General features: G+C 31.1%; 2 protein-coding genes across 2 annotated transcripts; both read left to right on the top strand.

The window, feature by feature from the left end:
- The first annotated feature begins 793 nt into the window (after nt 1-793).
- On the top strand, nt 794-1,981 carry LOC111716048 (uncharacterized). Its single transcript, XM_023491461.1, has 3 exons — nt 794-931; nt 1,132-1,223; nt 1,824-1,981. The coding sequence occupies exons 1-3, from the start codon at nt 815-817 to the stop codon at nt 1,969-1,971; spliced, it is 357 nt and encodes a 118-aa protein (XP_023347229.1). The 5' UTR covers nt 794-814; the 3' UTR covers nt 1,972-1,981.
- A 2,793-nt stretch (nt 1,982-4,774) lies between these two features.
- LOC111716045 (uncharacterized) lies at nt 4,775-15,129 on the top strand. Its single transcript, XM_023491458.1, has 12 exons — nt 4,775-4,867; nt 5,498-5,535; nt 6,313-6,367; nt 8,761-8,817; nt 10,774-10,857; nt 11,382-11,675; nt 11,974-12,053; nt 12,700-12,746; nt 13,066-13,134; nt 13,837-13,903; nt 14,380-14,428; nt 14,841-15,129. The coding sequence occupies exons 1-12, from the start codon at nt 4,827-4,829 to the stop codon at nt 14,983-14,985; spliced, it is 1,026 nt and encodes a 341-aa protein (XP_023347226.1). The 5' UTR covers nt 4,775-4,826; the 3' UTR covers nt 14,986-15,129.
- The last annotated feature ends 2,430 nt before the right edge of the window (nt 15,130-17,559 follow it).

Raw genomic sequence — 17,559 nt, 5'->3', positions numbered from 1 at the left:
CATTATTTATACCTGGATGACAAGCAAGAGTTCTAGATTTCCCTTACAGGATTTCCATCTTTAGTAAGCAGTACAGTTTTCATCGTATATACATATTTAGGACGTGTAACTCAGATGTGTATTAAGGGGGGGGGGGCGAGAACCCAGGGCCCCCTCGGCCCTCCCTGCGCTGCATATATTATACATACATCCAAATATTTTCGGTTTTTAACAATTGACAATTTCTTAGTATCAATAAGTTTCTTGATTTATAATAATTCACTATGTGTTTAAAGTCCCCTATTACAGTCTACGCATTTTTGTATTATTCATCCACTTGTCCTATAGTATTTTTGTTGAATTGGTTTGTGTAGTCTGCAGTAAGTTGTTCCCTTAAGTGACAAATTTTTTTCTGTCCAAATCCGTATAAAGTCTTTCTGTAGTCACTCTACCCTAGTTTTCCAGTAAGGGGGCTATACCTCTTTACTTCTCTTAGAGCCTGTAGTAAATGCCGTACTCTTAAAAGTTTGTCACATAAACTGTATCAGTCCAGGTTAAACCAGTCCACAATTTAATTCTAACTGATTGCCTTCGCGTTATAGTCTTTCCAACTTTTAAGGAACCCCATAACTGAACCCCGTATGAAAAATGGGGAATTGTAAGCTTTTCAACCCCATTGGGAGGAATCTTCCACAGCAGTCCAGTCCTCACAGCTGGTTACGTAAAAAACCGGTATAGTTGTGCATGGCTTGTATACCAATCAGGACTTGCTCCTTCTTTTTTTCACTCTAAAAAATAAGATATTTGTAGAGAGTTTTTAATATATCACCAAACAATGGTATATATGTTAAAATGGATTTCCTCGTTCTGTTTGCTGTTTATGAATATAGCTGTCAAATTTTCAGCACAGCAGTCTGATCCCACAGCTGTATTTACAGCAGAGGAATATCAGGTTAAAATAAAATAATAATGATATCAGATGAAAATATTTTGATATTTCTATATTTCTTGTTTTTCATTTTCTTCGTCTTCGAGCATCTTTCAATCATATTTGGGTAATTTTGAAAATAATTATAATAATAATAATGATAATAATAATAATGATAATAATAATAATAATAATTATAATAATAATAATTATTATAATTACAGATGGCCGGTTTTGATTTTTCTCAGTTGCATCTTGTGAGAGAATATTCCACTGTATCCCCTGAATGTGAATCCCAACAAGTTCAAGTTAAAGTGTGAGTTTAACAACGTTAAAAAACTTTCATAAGCGCTAGAGGACTCCGATACAATTTTGTGATGCACAAAATGGGTATCACAACTAAAGTTGCATGAATTTGATATTCTTATCTTTTCAATGCACTTCCCATTTGTGATGAGAAGTTATATATCATTATTTATCTTTCTTTAAATTCTTTTGAATATACGAATGAACACGGTTCGAATTAGAAAAAGAACGGTATTCTAACATTTTGGATAAGATTATGGTTTAAAGGGTACCGTTGCAAATCAGACATTGCCATCTTTGCATGAAGGGTCATTTTAAATTACGCTTACAGTCCTTAAAGTGAAAAATTATTTTATAATTATCTGTTTGTCTTCATTATGCTAGTAGTTCTTTACTAAATAATTTATTACTTTACAATACTTTTACCGAAAATCAGCCAATTACAAGAAAGATTTTTTGACAAAATTTCATTCACGCAAGGAAATTTTTTTACTCCAAAATATACAAGAATCCAATACATTTTGTAAGAGATCTCCTCTTTTAATAATGATAGTTTTTGCCTATTCTTTAATTTAATTTTTATAACAAATAATAAACACTTTGATTTCAGATACTCGTATCCGATACTAGAGGAGGGGGAGATAATTAACACAAATATATCTATTGCCACTCCTTTGAATATTAAAAATACAAGACAAATATCAAGTATGACAGGAGAATATATAGGTTTGTTTAATCATATTATAAGAAAAATTTGATATGTGATCAATAATTTTTGCAAAAAATAGGGGTTCCTATAAAACTTTTATTAATACTCTTTTTTAAAGTTCAGTTTATCAATACCGAATTATTTTTCAGACCAGTTGATGTCAATCAGATCTTTATTTTTATTTGTAAGGATCGTTCTCCCGAAAGTAAGTCAACTTTGTTGTCACAGCAAGACACTTTTCAGAATGATCTCAAACTTGATCCATCAGAGTGTGTTTAAATCCTTCAAGGGCAATCAAGAGAAAGGGGAGATTGAGTTTTGAACGTGGGAAGGACTTTTGAGGATTTTTCTGGTTTTGATTTACATTTAAGACCCATAATCAATGTCCTCCCTGGGTATATACTATTTCAGAAACTAAGATCTTTGATTAGTTTCAAATCTTCACAACTGGTGTTTACAATGTAAAAACGCATATCTGTAATAGATACCTACTCCATAATAATTTGTTTAAAGAAAGGTATTTAAACCTTTTAAAGAATTGGACATAAATTGAATTCTCTTTTTTTTTTAATACTGAATTACAGTTTTTTAATTTAATAAAAACTGTCTTTTTCTGTTCATTCCTCTGAGTTCAGTCATAAAATCTCTAATGTATATTTAGATTCTCGTACTTCAAATATTAACTTTTTTGTTCTTAACTCCATAAAACCACCATTAAATTGCATAACATCGTTTCACAAAGAATTCTTGATCGTGATGTGTTTCAGGTTTCTGCTTGGGTTTCCCATCAATAAGCCTCCAAAGTTTTTTTTCCTCTGGTAAATATTCTAGATATTCCCATGCTGTGACAACAAAGCTATACACCAACAAATATATACACCTTGAAAAGATAACTCCTTCCATCACAACGATCTGCTTGACATTAACCTAAAGTACCCCCGAAAAATGATAGCAAAACTTATTGATCACAGACTGCATGATCACAGATCTGAGATTAAAACTTTTTGTTCAATTTAATCTTAAGCTAAGTTGACACTTCAAAGTCATTGCCCATTTTCTAATTTTTTTTCGAACATTAAACCATTTTGAAAGTCAAATTGTCAAAAAAGTAAAACCTTAATTTAGCATATCTTTTCTAAAAAAATATGGAAATGACAAAATTTAAAAAAACTTTTTGCAATTTTTTTTACTTTTTTATTTTTAACCCCTCTGTTGCCCCCTTAAAGGGGTAAAAGTATAAATAATGATTTTTTCTAAAGTTGCATCTGATGCACATCAGTAAAAAATTAAAATGTTATTCATTTTTAATTTTTATCATTTACATAAATATTTTAAATTTTTTAAAACTAATAATCTATTTTAATTAGATCTTACAATATTCTTACATATTTATATGATATCAGATGAAAATATTTTGATATTTCTATATTTCTTGTTTTTCATTTTCTTCGTCTTCGAGCATCTTTCAATCATATTTGGGTAATTTTGAAAATAAAAAGAACAGATTTTTTTGATGTCCTTGTAGTTTGCCACTTTACAAGAAAGACCTATTTTAAAGGGATCTTGCTTTTTTCTTAATTCTGTATTGCATGGAACTAGCTGAGAATTGAATTGAATATTGAATTGTTTACTTATGCGTCTACACTTTAAGCCTCTCCAAATAGTTCTTTTGACTTCTAGTTGTGGAGCAGGTAGGAGAGAGATAAGGAGGTTTGTAGGAGGAAGAGTATATGGAATTTCTCCCTGTGTTCCTTCTATTACATTCTTTCCAAGTTAAGGGGCATGAAGGAAACCCATAACAGCACCCCTTATTGGGAGTTGTAAGCCTTAAAGCCCCATTGAGAGGAATCTTCCACAGCAGTCAATTCCTCACAGCTGGTCATAGGGCTGGGCGCGTTAACAGTGGAACAATCGTTCTTTCCCGAGAACGAACGGAACAATCAAGAACAATCCCATTGTTCCGAAAAAAAACGAACGCTTAGAACGCGTTCTTAAAAATATTGGAACGATTAGTAAAAGAACGGAATGGAACGGAACGGGAATGGCTTGAAAAGAACGGTTAAAATTGTTAACGCGTTCTTATTATCAAGAACTTGTTCTAAGTTGGGAACGCATTTTAAATCAGGAATTCTTCAACTAAGAACGCCAAGAACGGAACGGAACGGGAAGACCGTTCTTCTACTCAGAACGGAACGGAACGGGACGGAACGGAACGAGAACGGAACAATAAAAAAAGAGGAACGAGAACGGAACGATTTAGCTGAAGGCCCTCGTTCTATAACGGAACGGAACGATTTCAAAAAAGTCGGAACGTGCCCAGCCCTAGCTGGTCAAATAAAAAACATGTATCCTTGTGCATGGCTTGTCCTCTTTCAGTTACACCAGGCTTATGAAGTCTTGTTTTATTTTATGTACATTCCTTACTCTCCTGAAGGATACAAGATGCGCAACTAAATGCAGCGCTCCACCAAACTGTAAAGCCGGGACTGCTATGAGAGANATATCGTCGTTTTCAGATTGGTTGCGTATTTGCTAAATATGATCTGTTTAAAACTTAGAACCTTATACCAAATCTTATATATGTAAGTTTTGGTATAATTTTGACACAGTTTTATATCAATTTCTCGAGACAGGAACTCCTGAAGTTCTTAGGTTTTAGCCTATACCCCCTTTCATTTTTCCTTTACAGTCCCTTTTTTGCATTTTTTACAAAATAAAACAGAGTTTTGAGTTGACAACTTCAAAGATTTTAATAAAGAATCTTTTTGTATATTATTAAACCACACTTATGGCTTATGCTGAAGAAAAAGGCACTATAATAAGCATTATTTAACCTATATTATTATTAAGGACTACATTTTGGACCCTCCCTCAGCCCTACCCTATGCTTTAAAAGGAGATAAAATGCCATACGGCGATGGACAACCTTTGATGATTGACCAAAGGTAATAATAAACTAATCATCCTAACCCTCTTTGACGATTGACCAAAGGTAATAATAAAATAATCATCCTAAACCCCTTTGATGATTAATAAAATGTAGGAATAAACTAATTACTCTGACCCCCTTTAAAGGTTGATCAATTAGGTAGGAATAATCTAATACTCTATCCCCCTTTGGCGATTGAGCAAAGGTAGGAATAAACTAATTACACTAACCCTCTTTGGTGATTGACCAAAGGAAGGATTATCTAATTACTATAACCCCCTTTGACGATTGCTCAAAGTTAGGAATAAAATTATCACCTTATCTTTGAAGACAAGCCAAAGGTAGTAATAATTAAACTAATAATTGACGATTGATCAAATTTAAGAATCATCTAGTCATCACACCTTTTGACTATTGGCAAAATGATTTAAAAAACTAACCATGCATGGTCCCCTTCTGAGTTTAAATATAATAAACCACAGATAGGAATAAACCAGGCCCCTCTCAAAAAAGTGAAAAAATTACGTCTTTAGATAATTATGTATTATTTTTAACAAATCAAATTGAACTCATTAAAAGCCTCAAAAAAACAATTTTTAACTTTCATAATTTATCATTATCACAATTTTATGTTATTTCTACCTAGGTACTTCCAAGAGAGCTTAAAGGGAGGATTCTTCATAGGTGAGTTATTATTAAAGGTACTGTTGACTAATTTTCATGTGACTCTCCATTTAAAGAGTTGCTTTCCCGATTCACAATGGTACCCTTTAAACATTTACCTAAGTAACAATTAGTGAGATAATAGGGTTTTTCTATTCTTAAAAGAGATAAATTTTGCCAGTTTACTTTCTTGTTTGCAATTTTCCTTCACAGAAATATTTTTTGAATAGGACGTACATCACAATTCACATGTCAACCCAAACTTGTGTAGAAAAAGTCGTTTTGGTCGATTTCTTTGTTTAGAGACACTATTTTTTTACATAATGTAATAAAATCACACTCATACAGAGTGGCCCATATAGGGTTTCCAATCGGAATTCCGTTTCAGAATTGCGCGCAATGGTTCTAGAATTGCGCGGAATAGTGTTGAATTGCGCGGAATAGTGTTGAATTGGGTGTTCAGTACACAAGCTTTCGTATTTTCAAGTTTGATTGAACAATTTTAAATTGTTCGTTTTTAAAAATCGGTAGTTTTTTCATTTCTCTGAACAATTCATTTTGTTCGCCCATCGTTAGCTTTTTTTTTCTCTCTGAACGACACCCTTTTCCACGAAAAATTTCGCTTTTTGTATATCTGGCCAAACGGCTGGACCGAATGGGCTGATTTATTTTGAGGGAACGCAAAGGGTGCCCAGGGAGTAACATATATGATAAATAAAATTCGACATTTTTTTTTCAAAACAATATATTGGCACTTTGGCTAGTTGTCTTATAAAACTCTAATGTTTTATATTTCAGAGGCTGGTGCATATAATGGGGAGGATGAATCCACCACACTTTACTTTGAACAAAAGTATTTTTTACATTTATCTTAAAATTTACATTTAACAAATTTTACAGGATTGTTCTCTCTCTGCTGACACGTCTGTGAACATTCTTTGATCCTATTCATGTGACACACTCTTTGATCCTATTCATGTGACACACTCTTTGATCCTATTCATGTTACACACTCTTTGATCCTATTCATGTAACACACTCTTTGATCCTATTCATGTTACACACTCTTTGATCCTATTCATGTTACACACTCTTTGATCCTATTCATGTTACACACTCTTTGATCCTATTCATGTTACACACTCTTTGATCCTATTCATNACATTTGAAAAAAAATTTTATCATGTTAAATCCTGACATGTTTATGAAAAGTAATTTACAACTGAACTAAATTAAAAAGAAAACAAAAGATGTAAAAATATGAATTTTAAATGATTTCATTAAAATAAAATTCAGTTTGGGTTAAATTATTGCGTGTTTTCAGTACAACTAGCTCCGCTTGCTGAAGAGCTATTGAAAGGATAAAATATATAAATTAATCATTTTTTGTTCTATAATCCGTGTAAGACAGCGAGAACCAGAAAACAGTGACATTTTTGTCGCCTTTATTCTTTTTAAATGTAAAAAGGATTTTAAAAATTCAAAACTAAAAATTTTCCTGAAAAAGTGCTCTGAACATTTTTAGAGAATCCGCAGTTACAAAGTCCATTCCTGCAATTGTAAAACGGTTTCCTTCTTTAATCAGCCATTTCAAGATTTATTGCTAAACCTTGGGATCGCCATAACTTTAAAGTTTTAAGTCGTCTTTAAAGTTTAAAGTCGTCTTCAAAGTTTTCAGTCGTCTTTAAAGTTTTCAGTCGTCTTTAAAGTTTTAAGTCGTCTTTAAAGTTTTAAGTCGTCTTTAAAGTTTAAAGTCGTCTTTAAAGTTTTAAGTCGTCTTTAAAGTTTTAAGTCGTCTTTAAAGTTTTAAGTCGTCTTTAAAGTCTCATTCTATGTGGCTAACCCTGGTTCACTGTGTGTGAAATAATATTTTGATTAAAGTTTTAATAAATAATGTTTTCAATTTAAAGGTCTAATAAAATATAAATTTATTTCTATTGTTGACATTATTTGTTTAGCTGTGTTTACACAAATTCTAAATTCTATGAAATTTCGATTTGTCAAGGCTTCCAAAATTTCCACGATTTCCAATCGCAAGATTTCCAAGATTTTCAAGATTTTCAGGAATTCAATGATTTTTTCCAGATTTCAATGATTGCCAATATCCTCAAGATTTCCAACATGCTCAAGATTTCAAAGACTTCAAAGAATACCAAGATTGCAATTTATCCAAAGAATACTCTCCATTAAAACCCATTATTACAGCAAAAGCTTAGTATTGGGTGAGAAAAAATGTCTGAAATCAAATATTTATTTCCGAACTGATACAGCAATGAGTAAAACTTTTCCCCACTTTTTGCGAGATAAACTCGCCAACTACAGGGTGTCCCACGAAACATGACAATTAGTGAATGGTTTTGAATGTTTTCTTCCATATATTATATTAATATATTAAAGACTTTTTGCAGTTAATTTCGTTAACACAATCTTTTACTCAGATATATTTTAGTTTGAAATCAATTTTACTGTAAAATAACTGCCATGTTATATTTCTTATTAATGATAATTAATCTCTATTGTATCAAAGAATTTAACAAATTATGGAAGAAGACATTTAAAACTATTCACCAACTGTCATGTTTTGTGGGACACCCTGTATGTAAAAGGACTGCAGTATCTGATCTATGTTAACATGAGGAAATCATGACACAGTCCCTTTTAATCGATCATCACATCCGTTTACCCGCATCAAGGAATTTAAATTATTCCTAGCTCTGAAGTCAAAGGAATTGAGTTTATTTCCACAAACCCAAATTTCCTAATCCCTGTATATTTGCAACCTAGATTATTCATAGTTTGAATTATCAAAGATTAACGACATCATGTGTTAAAAAGATATAGAGATTAGAAAATTTGAGTTTGTGGTAGAAACTTTAATAAAAAGTAAGATTTTTAAGTACTTGCGTCTGTTTAACTATCCTTAGGTAGATCCATTCATTAATTTCGACCTCAGAATCTACACTTTGCATGTCTGCTTGTTTGTTTGTTTGTTTGTTTGCAATCAAATAACGTCAAAACGGTTAAAACGACCGGGTCCACATTTTAGCGGACCTCATCACATAATCCCATAGGGAATGTTTATGGATGTGAAAATTGTAAAATTGTAAAAATTTGTTTTAACGAACTTCGATTTCATAACAATTGTAAGTTAAAATCGAAGATTGGCGCGAAGTGCTCTCTGGAAGTCGAGTTTTTAATTAGTTGATAAACACGCTAATTGCAAACCTTCATCAGATGTTATTTTAGACATGGTTGGAGTGGATTATTAGTTGAACCAGTTGTCCGTCAATATCAGCATCTTAGGTAGAAAAAATAATAGAAAAAAATCAGTGTCACAATAGATATCATTGTTCTCATGATCACCTCATAGACGTGTTTTTCTATTGTATCATGTTCTGGGGCGGATACAGGGGGGGGGGCGTGGGGACATTCTCCCCCCCTGAATTTGGAATTTTTTGTTCCTATTTTCAGAATAGCTTCTCAATAGCATGCTTAAGGGAAAGAAACCCTAGTGCAAAACAGAAAAAAAATATCTGTCTTAATAAACTAAAATGTGTGAAAAGTTAAAAATCTAGTTTTTTAGTCTTTAGTCATTAATTTTAACTCTTTTTGAGTCTTTTAAGCCAAACAAATTTTCNCCCCCCCCCCTCACTTAAATCCTGTATCCGCCCCTGATAATGTTTTAAAATTTAAGAAAGCAAAGAGCCAAACCTGCATGAATTGAGTAATAACACAATGAACACACAATATTTATATTTATATTCTAGATGATATTGTTTTGTGAAATATGAGAATTCGTGTTAACGGATACAGTCTACAATATGGAACTTTTCTAAAACATGTATTTTTCAAAGCAGTGGTTGTAAATAGGGTTTCCAGCGAATAAAAACTTTCGCGAAAAATGCGAGTTTTTTCGTATTTTGCAAACTTTTTGGGGATTTTTCACTCGTCAGCTAAAAAAGAAATTTTGCGAAAATATGTTTTTGCGAAAAAAAAATTTCCTGAAAACCATATCTGCTACAATTCAATGTGCAAAAAACACTTTTAGCAGTAGAACTTTCTTATCATAATTAAAAATTTCTCTACGTATTTATTTTGCAAAATTTTCGCAGTTTTCCCTTGAAATTTTCGCATTTGAATTTTCTCGTTTTTTCGCTAAATTTTTGCATTTCTTATTTAGCGAAAATTCGCCTTTTTTGCGAAACAGAATAATTAGAGAAATTTGGTGAATATACGAAATGCGAAATTTTCGCACAAACGATTTAACCTTTTCGCTGGAAATCCTATTCGTAAAGCGTTCATCGTATTTCCAATATACTTGACAAAAACCTCACCAAATAAATCCAATTCTTTAAAGTCAACAATGAAAACCAGAAAACAGGAGATTTGACTGTCGTCTTCTTTTTTCCTTTAATCATAAAATGTCGCAAATGATTTGGAATTTAAATCTAAACTACTTTAGGTAAATTACATTTTTAGAGATCAGTTACAACGAAATTCTTAACAACATCAATTAACTAAAAGACGATCAAAGAAGACGACATTGGTATCACAGTTTTACTGGTTCTGGCTGTATGTGCAGGGTGTCTCACGAAACATGACAGGATCAGGACGATTTGTATTTCGTCTTTGAACTTTGAGTTTATTTGTGGCATTTCGGGTTCAACCTACTTTCACATGTATGATTTTTGGAACAATAACCACACTATTCTTCTATGCCCTGGCATTTCCAAAATGTGGTCTGCCTTTTTAGTGTTGCAAATATTTCCTGTGATATTAAGAATTTCGTTCAGGTTTCAATTTTATTAGCTAACTAGCTGAAGGGTCCGGCGTTGCCCGTGGAGAAAAAAATTTAATCAAGAATAAAAAATATTAAAGAAAAAAATAGATTTTTAAGCCAATAACACCCCCCGGCCACCCATAAGTAATCACCAAAAAAATTTTGCCATTTGTTCCAGCCGTTTGGCCGGCTAAAGAGAACATATTTATAAATGTCTTGTTTTATTATATAGAAATACCAAATCTAAACGAAATTCTTCATATCTCCGGTAATATTAAAAGCATAAAAAATACAGACCATATTTTTTAAATAACTGAAGGCTCTGGGATATTTTTTATTATTGCCGTTAAAATTTTACCTTTAAAATTAGGATTCTAGGACTATATATTATAGGACGCAAATTATTTCAAATATAAAGACGACCTTCAATTCGTCTTGCTACTGTCAGGTTTCGTGGGACACCCTGTATATCCGTGTAGGCGGCTGAACCGAAGAACCTGGTCAGCCCAAACCTGTCTTTCTCCGAGTACTCATCCAACCACAGTAGCTTTCTCAACAGCAAGGAAATCCTTTATGCATAAAATTAGTTAAAGGGATTGTAGACGTAATTTCCAGTTCAACATATTTAAAAAAGGGACTATCCCGAAACACAAAGGTAATCTTTGTCTTAGAAACAATTAAGGAGAAAATGCCGTTTTTTATTTAAAAATGTTGAATTCTGAACTTTACGTTCTATGACTCTCCTGCATAAATTTCAAAAGGTACAACGGGTAAAAATTATAACTTTTTAAAGATAGAAAACGAGGATAATTTAATGATTTTTGTCAAATACAGGTTTTTCTCCGATTTGTCTATTTATTCATCATGGAAAAGTTATTTATTTTACAAATATTTTTTTTAGAAATTATCATGTTTGTGGGAGTAAATTGAATAAGATGGATTAAAACATATGATTCCTTCACCTTTTTTTTATACTCCCTAGGCTATACTCCTTGCACAATACTATACTAAATGCCATCTAGACTTTGAGACAATAATCCTGTTAAACGTTTACATTTAATAAAAGCATAACAGTTGTGGATTAAAGTTCGCAAGTAACCATGGATGGAATACTGGAGAACGGAGAGGAGGGAGAGGAAATGCAATGCATACCTTTAACCTCGCTTATACTTAGGAGGAGGAGAAATGGAAGAGAAAGAGGAAAAAGGGGAGCTGGAAGTGGAGGGGGATGGGTAAGAGGGGAGGCAGGGAAAGATTTTGGTTCCAGTATAGGTCAGTTAATACAGCATATTTTGTTTAGGGTAGATTTACTAAGTTTGGATGTTGAAGGGGCTGAGTTTAATGTATTGAACAGTCTAGATTGGTCTAGGATTGATATCAGGTATCTATATATATATATTTTCTGTTTGTTTGCTTGTTTGCTTGTTGTAAGTATTAAACGTGAAAACGGCTGAATCAATCGAAGTTAAAATCGAATAGCCTAGTTTTATAAATTTTTATTACATTGGTACCTTCTAAATGGAATTGATTTTTATAAAACAAGAAATTAGAATTTTGCATAAAACTGAGTTTTTCGAAAAAATATCGGAGCTTGAAGATTAATCTTGTACATCAGTGAATTTGACGGATTTTGTTTTATGAAAATTGTCTTGAATCATTTACGATTTTGATTGACAAAGGGTGATATCAGTCGAGACGCAGTTCAGTGATGAGTTCGGGATAGAAATGTCACAGATTGAGACTCTTTTAAATCTTCAAGGTTAATTTTTTCATTTCTTTCTGCAACAAGCAATGACGGCTTGGAAAACAGTATGGCTTTTGGGTTTAGATTAGTTTGTATTTTTCAACTGCACAGGCATCCGGATTTAAAACTACAATTCTCTAGTTTAAAGTAAGTAGTTGGTAATATGCTGATGGATACATTCACACTTTAGATTACTGTGAATCATATATGGTTAGTTAGGTTTTTCAAAACATTTTTAGTTTAGATTTTTTCCAGTTAGAACCAGAACATGCGGCGTTTAAATTTCCTAGTTTATGATTTGAAAAACAAACACATTATTTGTGTTTTGTACACAGAATCATATTTCACTTAATAAGGAACATTCCATAAACTATACAAGTAAAACTATTTGCTTTTTAAGTTTGTAACCACATTAAATACACATAAGATTTCTAAATTTTCGTCTATTTCATGCATTAGTCGGCGTTTACATCAATACAATGAAGACGACTTTTCTATCTAAGCTTTGAGTTTTACAAGTAAACAAAGATAAGTTGTAAATTGACAGTCTCTGCTCAAAGGCTTTGTAGAAATTTAAAATCCAAGTCGTCTTTATATTGTATTTCTGAATACGACGATGACTGCAGTTTCTGGTTTTTGCCATAATTTAAAATATTTTTAGGTTTTATCCTTCTTGATCAAATATCCAGAGATTCTGTCTTTATCCAAGTAAACAGTTATTAATTTTATATTTTATATTTTGTTTTAAATTCATAGCTCGTGACAAGAATTCAGTTCTTTTGCGTTTGTTCACAATAAATTGAGGTTTGTTTTCATTGCAAGGATTTACGTGATGTCACATTTTGACAATAAGAATTTTCGTAAAATCTTTTTATGTTGAATTCACGTTTACAGTGTGAAAAAAGCGATCTTTAAGTTGTACTTAATTGTTTTATTTATAAAAATTAATTATTATTATTTATTTCATTATAACAAAAAACGCTCTTAAGTGTTATTAAGATATTTTTCAAATAAAAAATGTCTCCAGGTTCCCCGAGCTGATCTACTCCAGATTAAACCTCATCTACCAATATTTTCAAGAAAACTACAAGCTAAAGTAAACTATATATTTTCAAGAAAACTACAAGCTAAAGTTCACTATATATTTTCAATAAAACTACAAGCTAAAGTAAACTGTATATTTCCAAGAAAACTACAAGCTAAAGTAAACTAAATATTTTCAAGAAAACTACAAGCTAAAGTAAACTATATATTTTCAAGATAACTACAAGCTAAAGTAAACTTTATATTTCCAAGAAAACTACAAGCTAAAGTAAACTAAATATTTTAAAGAAAACAACAAGATTAAGTTAACTATATATTTTCAAGGAAACTAAAAGCTAAAGTAAACTACATTTTTTCAAGAAAACTACAAGCTAAAGTAAACAGTATATTTCCAAGAAAACTACAAGCTATAGTAAACTATATTTAAGATTATTTACATAAAACATCTGAGAACTCGCTTAAGGCTCAAATTTTCTTATCTATTTATCTTAGACCTTTGATTTTTCAAGCTTTAAATTCTGCTAAATCAAATAGTCATAGTTTGAAAAATTTGAAAGCTTTAAACCTACTGGTTTCAAACACCAAGATATTAAAACTCAATATTTTAACTTTTGTTTATCGTTCATTTTCCACTTATCGACACATTCATATCATAATATTTTTCTTTTTCTGAATTGAATTTTCGTTATGTAGCTAATTTCAAGTTTCAAATGTTTCAGTTACTTTAAAAATTTAAAACAATTTAAATATTTAGGAAATTTTGTTGAGGGACCCGTACCCTCTAGCTGGACCTATTTGTGTGTTTTTCAGAGTACCAAAAGGAAAAATATTTTAAAATTAAACTTCAAAATCTTCAAAGCTTTATTTTGTTATATCCAGCCCTTGAGGGGAAGCATTCATTATTTAACTTTTGTGAGTAAAGTTGGATGTCTTAACGTGTGTTAGAAACAACTGAAACAATATTATCACAAAAGCTGAGAACCAGGCTGAAACAATATTATCACAAAAGCTGAAAACCGATTAAAAACTCTTCTTAAAACTCCTATCTGAAACTTTGAAGCATTTAGGAAATTTTCACATTTTGTGTTTGATTTGCTTCATAGTTCTGAAAAATGGAGGTATCGGGGTGGTTGACACTGGTTTAGCAAAAAAATGTTTTTTTTCTCATCCTTGCTTTAGAAATCTTTAATTTAGTTTAAGATCCCATAGATACAGTTTGATAATTTGAAGAGATTTGTGAATGTATTCTTTGCAATCACTTGAAAAATATTTAAATTTAAAATTTTGCATGGGTTAGAAAAAGTCACCAGCCACTGCAAAATTCAGTTCCCAATGGATTTTTACAGGTGTTAAGAATTTACAGTGATAACCAGAAAACTGTGTAATAGAAAGACGACATTAATGCAATATTGAAGTGTATTGATTACTTTTAAAATCAAATCAGGTTTTAAGTGAACTGGGTTTGTTTACACATTGCACATTGCTGTACATTATGTGCATTTGACAAAAAGTCATTTCAGTCTAAAAGTTGACTTCTTATTCCAGGGTTTTCTGGTTCTCACTCTATAAAACTATGTTTTACATTTTTCATTTTGGTGATTTTTCAAAAAAGAAAAATTGTCTTTCAAAGCTAATCACCACGAATAGTTTTTTTTTGCTCTCTCATTGCTATTTCCGCTAGTTACGCTTTTCCTAAATTTTCTTGTTTTAGACCTATCTTGTTTAGACCTATCTTGTTTTAGACCTATCTTGTTTTAGACCTATCGCTGAGGAAGATATCCTAGAGTGTGCTGTTAGAAGATCTTGCCCAGCAGATTTTTTCTCTTTAATTGAAACCTTCAAGATTTCTACATCATGGAAACTAGTTTTAACTGACCCATGTTATCTTCTTATATCTCTCTAAATATTAAGTTTTCTACATCATGGAAACTAGTTTTAACTGACCCATGTTATCTTCTTATATCTCTCTAAATATTAAGTTTTCTTCATCATGGAAACTAGTTTTAACTGACCCATGTTATCTTTATTAATAAAACAGAAAATATGATTTTGACTTATTTTACATATAAAACTCTTTGCTCATTTATATTTGTTTGCTATAGCTGACCAAATGGGATGAAACTTTTTAAGGGAACCGTGGGTAGGCTAAAAAATATTGGAATTTTTTTAAATCAAAATTCAAAATTTTTTATTCCGCGGGCAACGCTTGGCACTTCAGTTTGTATATTATATTAGTCAGATTAAAAGAATGAAAGCGTCGAAGAGTGGAAAAAGACTAGAAGATTGTTAAGAAGATTAGAAGAATGGAAAGAAAGCAAAAGATGATTAAAACAAGTACATTATACAAGAATGGAAAGAAGACAAAAGAAGATTAAAAAAGTACATTATATAAGATTGTTAAGAAGATTAGAAGATTGTGAAGAAGATATAGGAGATTGTTAAGGAGATTAGAAGAGTGGAAAGAAGACAAAAGACGATTTTAAAAAGTACATTATAGAAGAGTGGAAAGAAGACAAAAGAAGATTAAAAAAGTACATTATAGAAGAATGCAACAGTGGTCCAGGGATGAGCAAAACCCTCTATTTGAATCATCAGAATTTAAATTTTTAAAGTGTTTTTATGAAAGTTTATATATATTTTGGAACAGGGAAGATGAAAATTTTAATTTAATTTAATTTTTTCCTTTATAGAATTTGTTTTTCAAAAAAAAGTTGTAAATATCTAATAAAAATCTGGTTTTCCCAAAAAAATGTTCCAATGAAATCAAAATTTGGCAATAACTTTTTTTACTAAAAAAGTAACACAATAAAAAATTAGATTAATGATATTAAAAAAAAATTTCTGTTTTTTTTCAAAGGGGGGACCTAAATTTTATTTTAAAAAGATGTTTTTTTTTGAGAAATAAATGTTTGTAGTTCTTGGGATTTTTTCCCCGAAATATCCTGTGCATGAGACCTATGCCAAAATGTTGCAATTGAAGAATAGAAATGGTAGGAAAAAAAATTAGCTGCACATACTTGCACATGAGGTGTCAATAGCAAGTTTTATAGGGTGCACTAAAATATTAAAATTGAGAGGTTGCGTGATTATATATTTTTTCTTTCTTTAATTCTTGCATTTTACACTATTGTTTCATTACAAAACAACTCAATTATTACAAATAATCTTTCTAAGGGGTGTACAAAAGGGGGGTTGGAAAAAGACTAGAAGATTGTTAAGAAGATTAGAATAGTGGAAAAAAGACAAAAGAAGATTAAAGATTACATCATAGAAGAATGGAGAGAAGATTAGAAGAGTGGAAAGAATACAAAAGATGTTTAAAAAAGTACATTATAGAAGAATGGAGAGAAGATTAGAAGAGTGGAAATAAGATTAGAAGAGTTGAAAGAAGATTAGAAGATTGTTAAGAAGATTAGAAGAGTGGAAAGAAGACAAAAGATGATTAAAAAGTACATTATAGAAGAATGGAGAGAAGACTAGAAGAGTGAAAAGAAGATTAGAAGAGTGGAAATAAGACAAAAGATGATTAAAAAAGTACATTATAGAAGAGTGGAAAGAAGACAAAAGAAGATTATAAAGTACATTATAGAAGAATGGAAAGAAGATAAAAGATGATTAAAAAAGTAAATTATAGAAGAGTGGAAAGAAAACAAAAGAAGATTAAAAAGTACATTATAGAAGAATGGAAAGAAGACAAAAGAAGATTAAAAAGTACATTATAGAAGAATGGAGAGAAAACTAGAAGAGTGAAAAGAAGATTAGAAGAGTGGAAAGAAGACAAAAGATGATTGAAAAAGTACAAAAGAAGAGTGGAAAGAAGACTAGAAGATTGAAAAAGACATTAGAAGAGTGGAGAGAAGATTCACGTGGATTTAACGGTTCTTTCAATATTTCAGAACACTGTGACTTCCGATCACAATTTGACCCCTTATGCATAACTTTATAGCCTTTTTTCTTAAATAACTTTTGGTTGGTATGTACATTTTGAATGAAAAAGTATGACATAAACAAATCTGTAAGTTTAATGATTGTTGAAATATAGACGAAAACACGTTTGATTTCAAATAAAAGAAGCAGGATGCTTCTCTCTGTGGTTAGTTCAGTGTGGATTAGAAGAATAGAAAGAAGATTAGAAGAGAAAAAAGAAGATTAGAAGAGTAAAAAGAAGATTAGAAGAGTGGAGAGAAGATTAGAAGAATAGAAAGAAGATTAGAAGAGTAAAAAGAAGATGAGAAGAGTAAAAAGAAGATTAGAAAAGTGGAGAGAAGATTAGAAGAGCGGAGAGAAGATTAGAACAATGGAAAGAAGATTAGAGAATTAAAAGGAATATTACAAGAGTTGAAAGAACATTCATAGGAAAGGCTTATAAAGAATGGAGTTTATACTTTCCTTGCACTGGCATTTAAAAGTTTATATCGATAACATTTAAGTTTGACATTTATTTTTATTGTGAAAGACTGAAAGGGGCCTGATGCAC

Source organism: Eurytemora carolleeae, unplaced genomic scaffold (assembly GCF_000591075.1).
Source record: "Eurytemora carolleeae unplaced genomic scaffold, Eaff_2.0 scaffold1894, whole genome shotgun sequence".
In the NCBI taxonomy this organism is placed as follows: Eukaryota; Metazoa; Arthropoda; class Copepoda; order Calanoida; family Temoridae; genus Eurytemora; species Eurytemora carolleeae.
Note: the sequence above shows the minus strand (reverse complement) of the source record. Positions and strands in the feature narration are given on the sequence as shown.

Excerpts from the sequence above, each read along its gene's own strand:
- LOC111716048 (XM_023491461.1), top strand. The coding sequence starts at position 815 with ATGGTATATATGTTAAAATGGATTTCCTCGTTCTGTTTGCTGTTTATG. Across the intron at positions 932-1,131 it reads TTACAGCAGAGGAATATCAG|ATGGCCGGTTTTGATTTTTC; the intron begins GTTAAAATAAAA and ends TTATAATTACAG. Across the intron at positions 1,224-1,823 it reads CAACAAGTTCAAGTTAAAGT|ATACTCGTATCCGATACTAG; the intron begins GTGAGTTTAACA and ends CTTTGATTTCAG.
- LOC111716045 (XM_023491458.1), top strand. The coding sequence starts at position 4,827 with ATGCCATACGGCGATGGACAACCTTTGATGATTGACCAAAG. Across the intron at positions 4,868-5,497 it reads CCTTTGATGATTGACCAAAG|GTACTTCCAAGAGAGCTTAA; the intron begins GTAATAATAAAC and ends ATTTCTACCTAG. Across the intron at positions 12,747-13,065 it reads GAGATTCTGTCTTTATCCAA|GTTCCCCGAGCTGATCTACT; the intron begins GTAAACAGTTAT and ends AAATGTCTCCAG.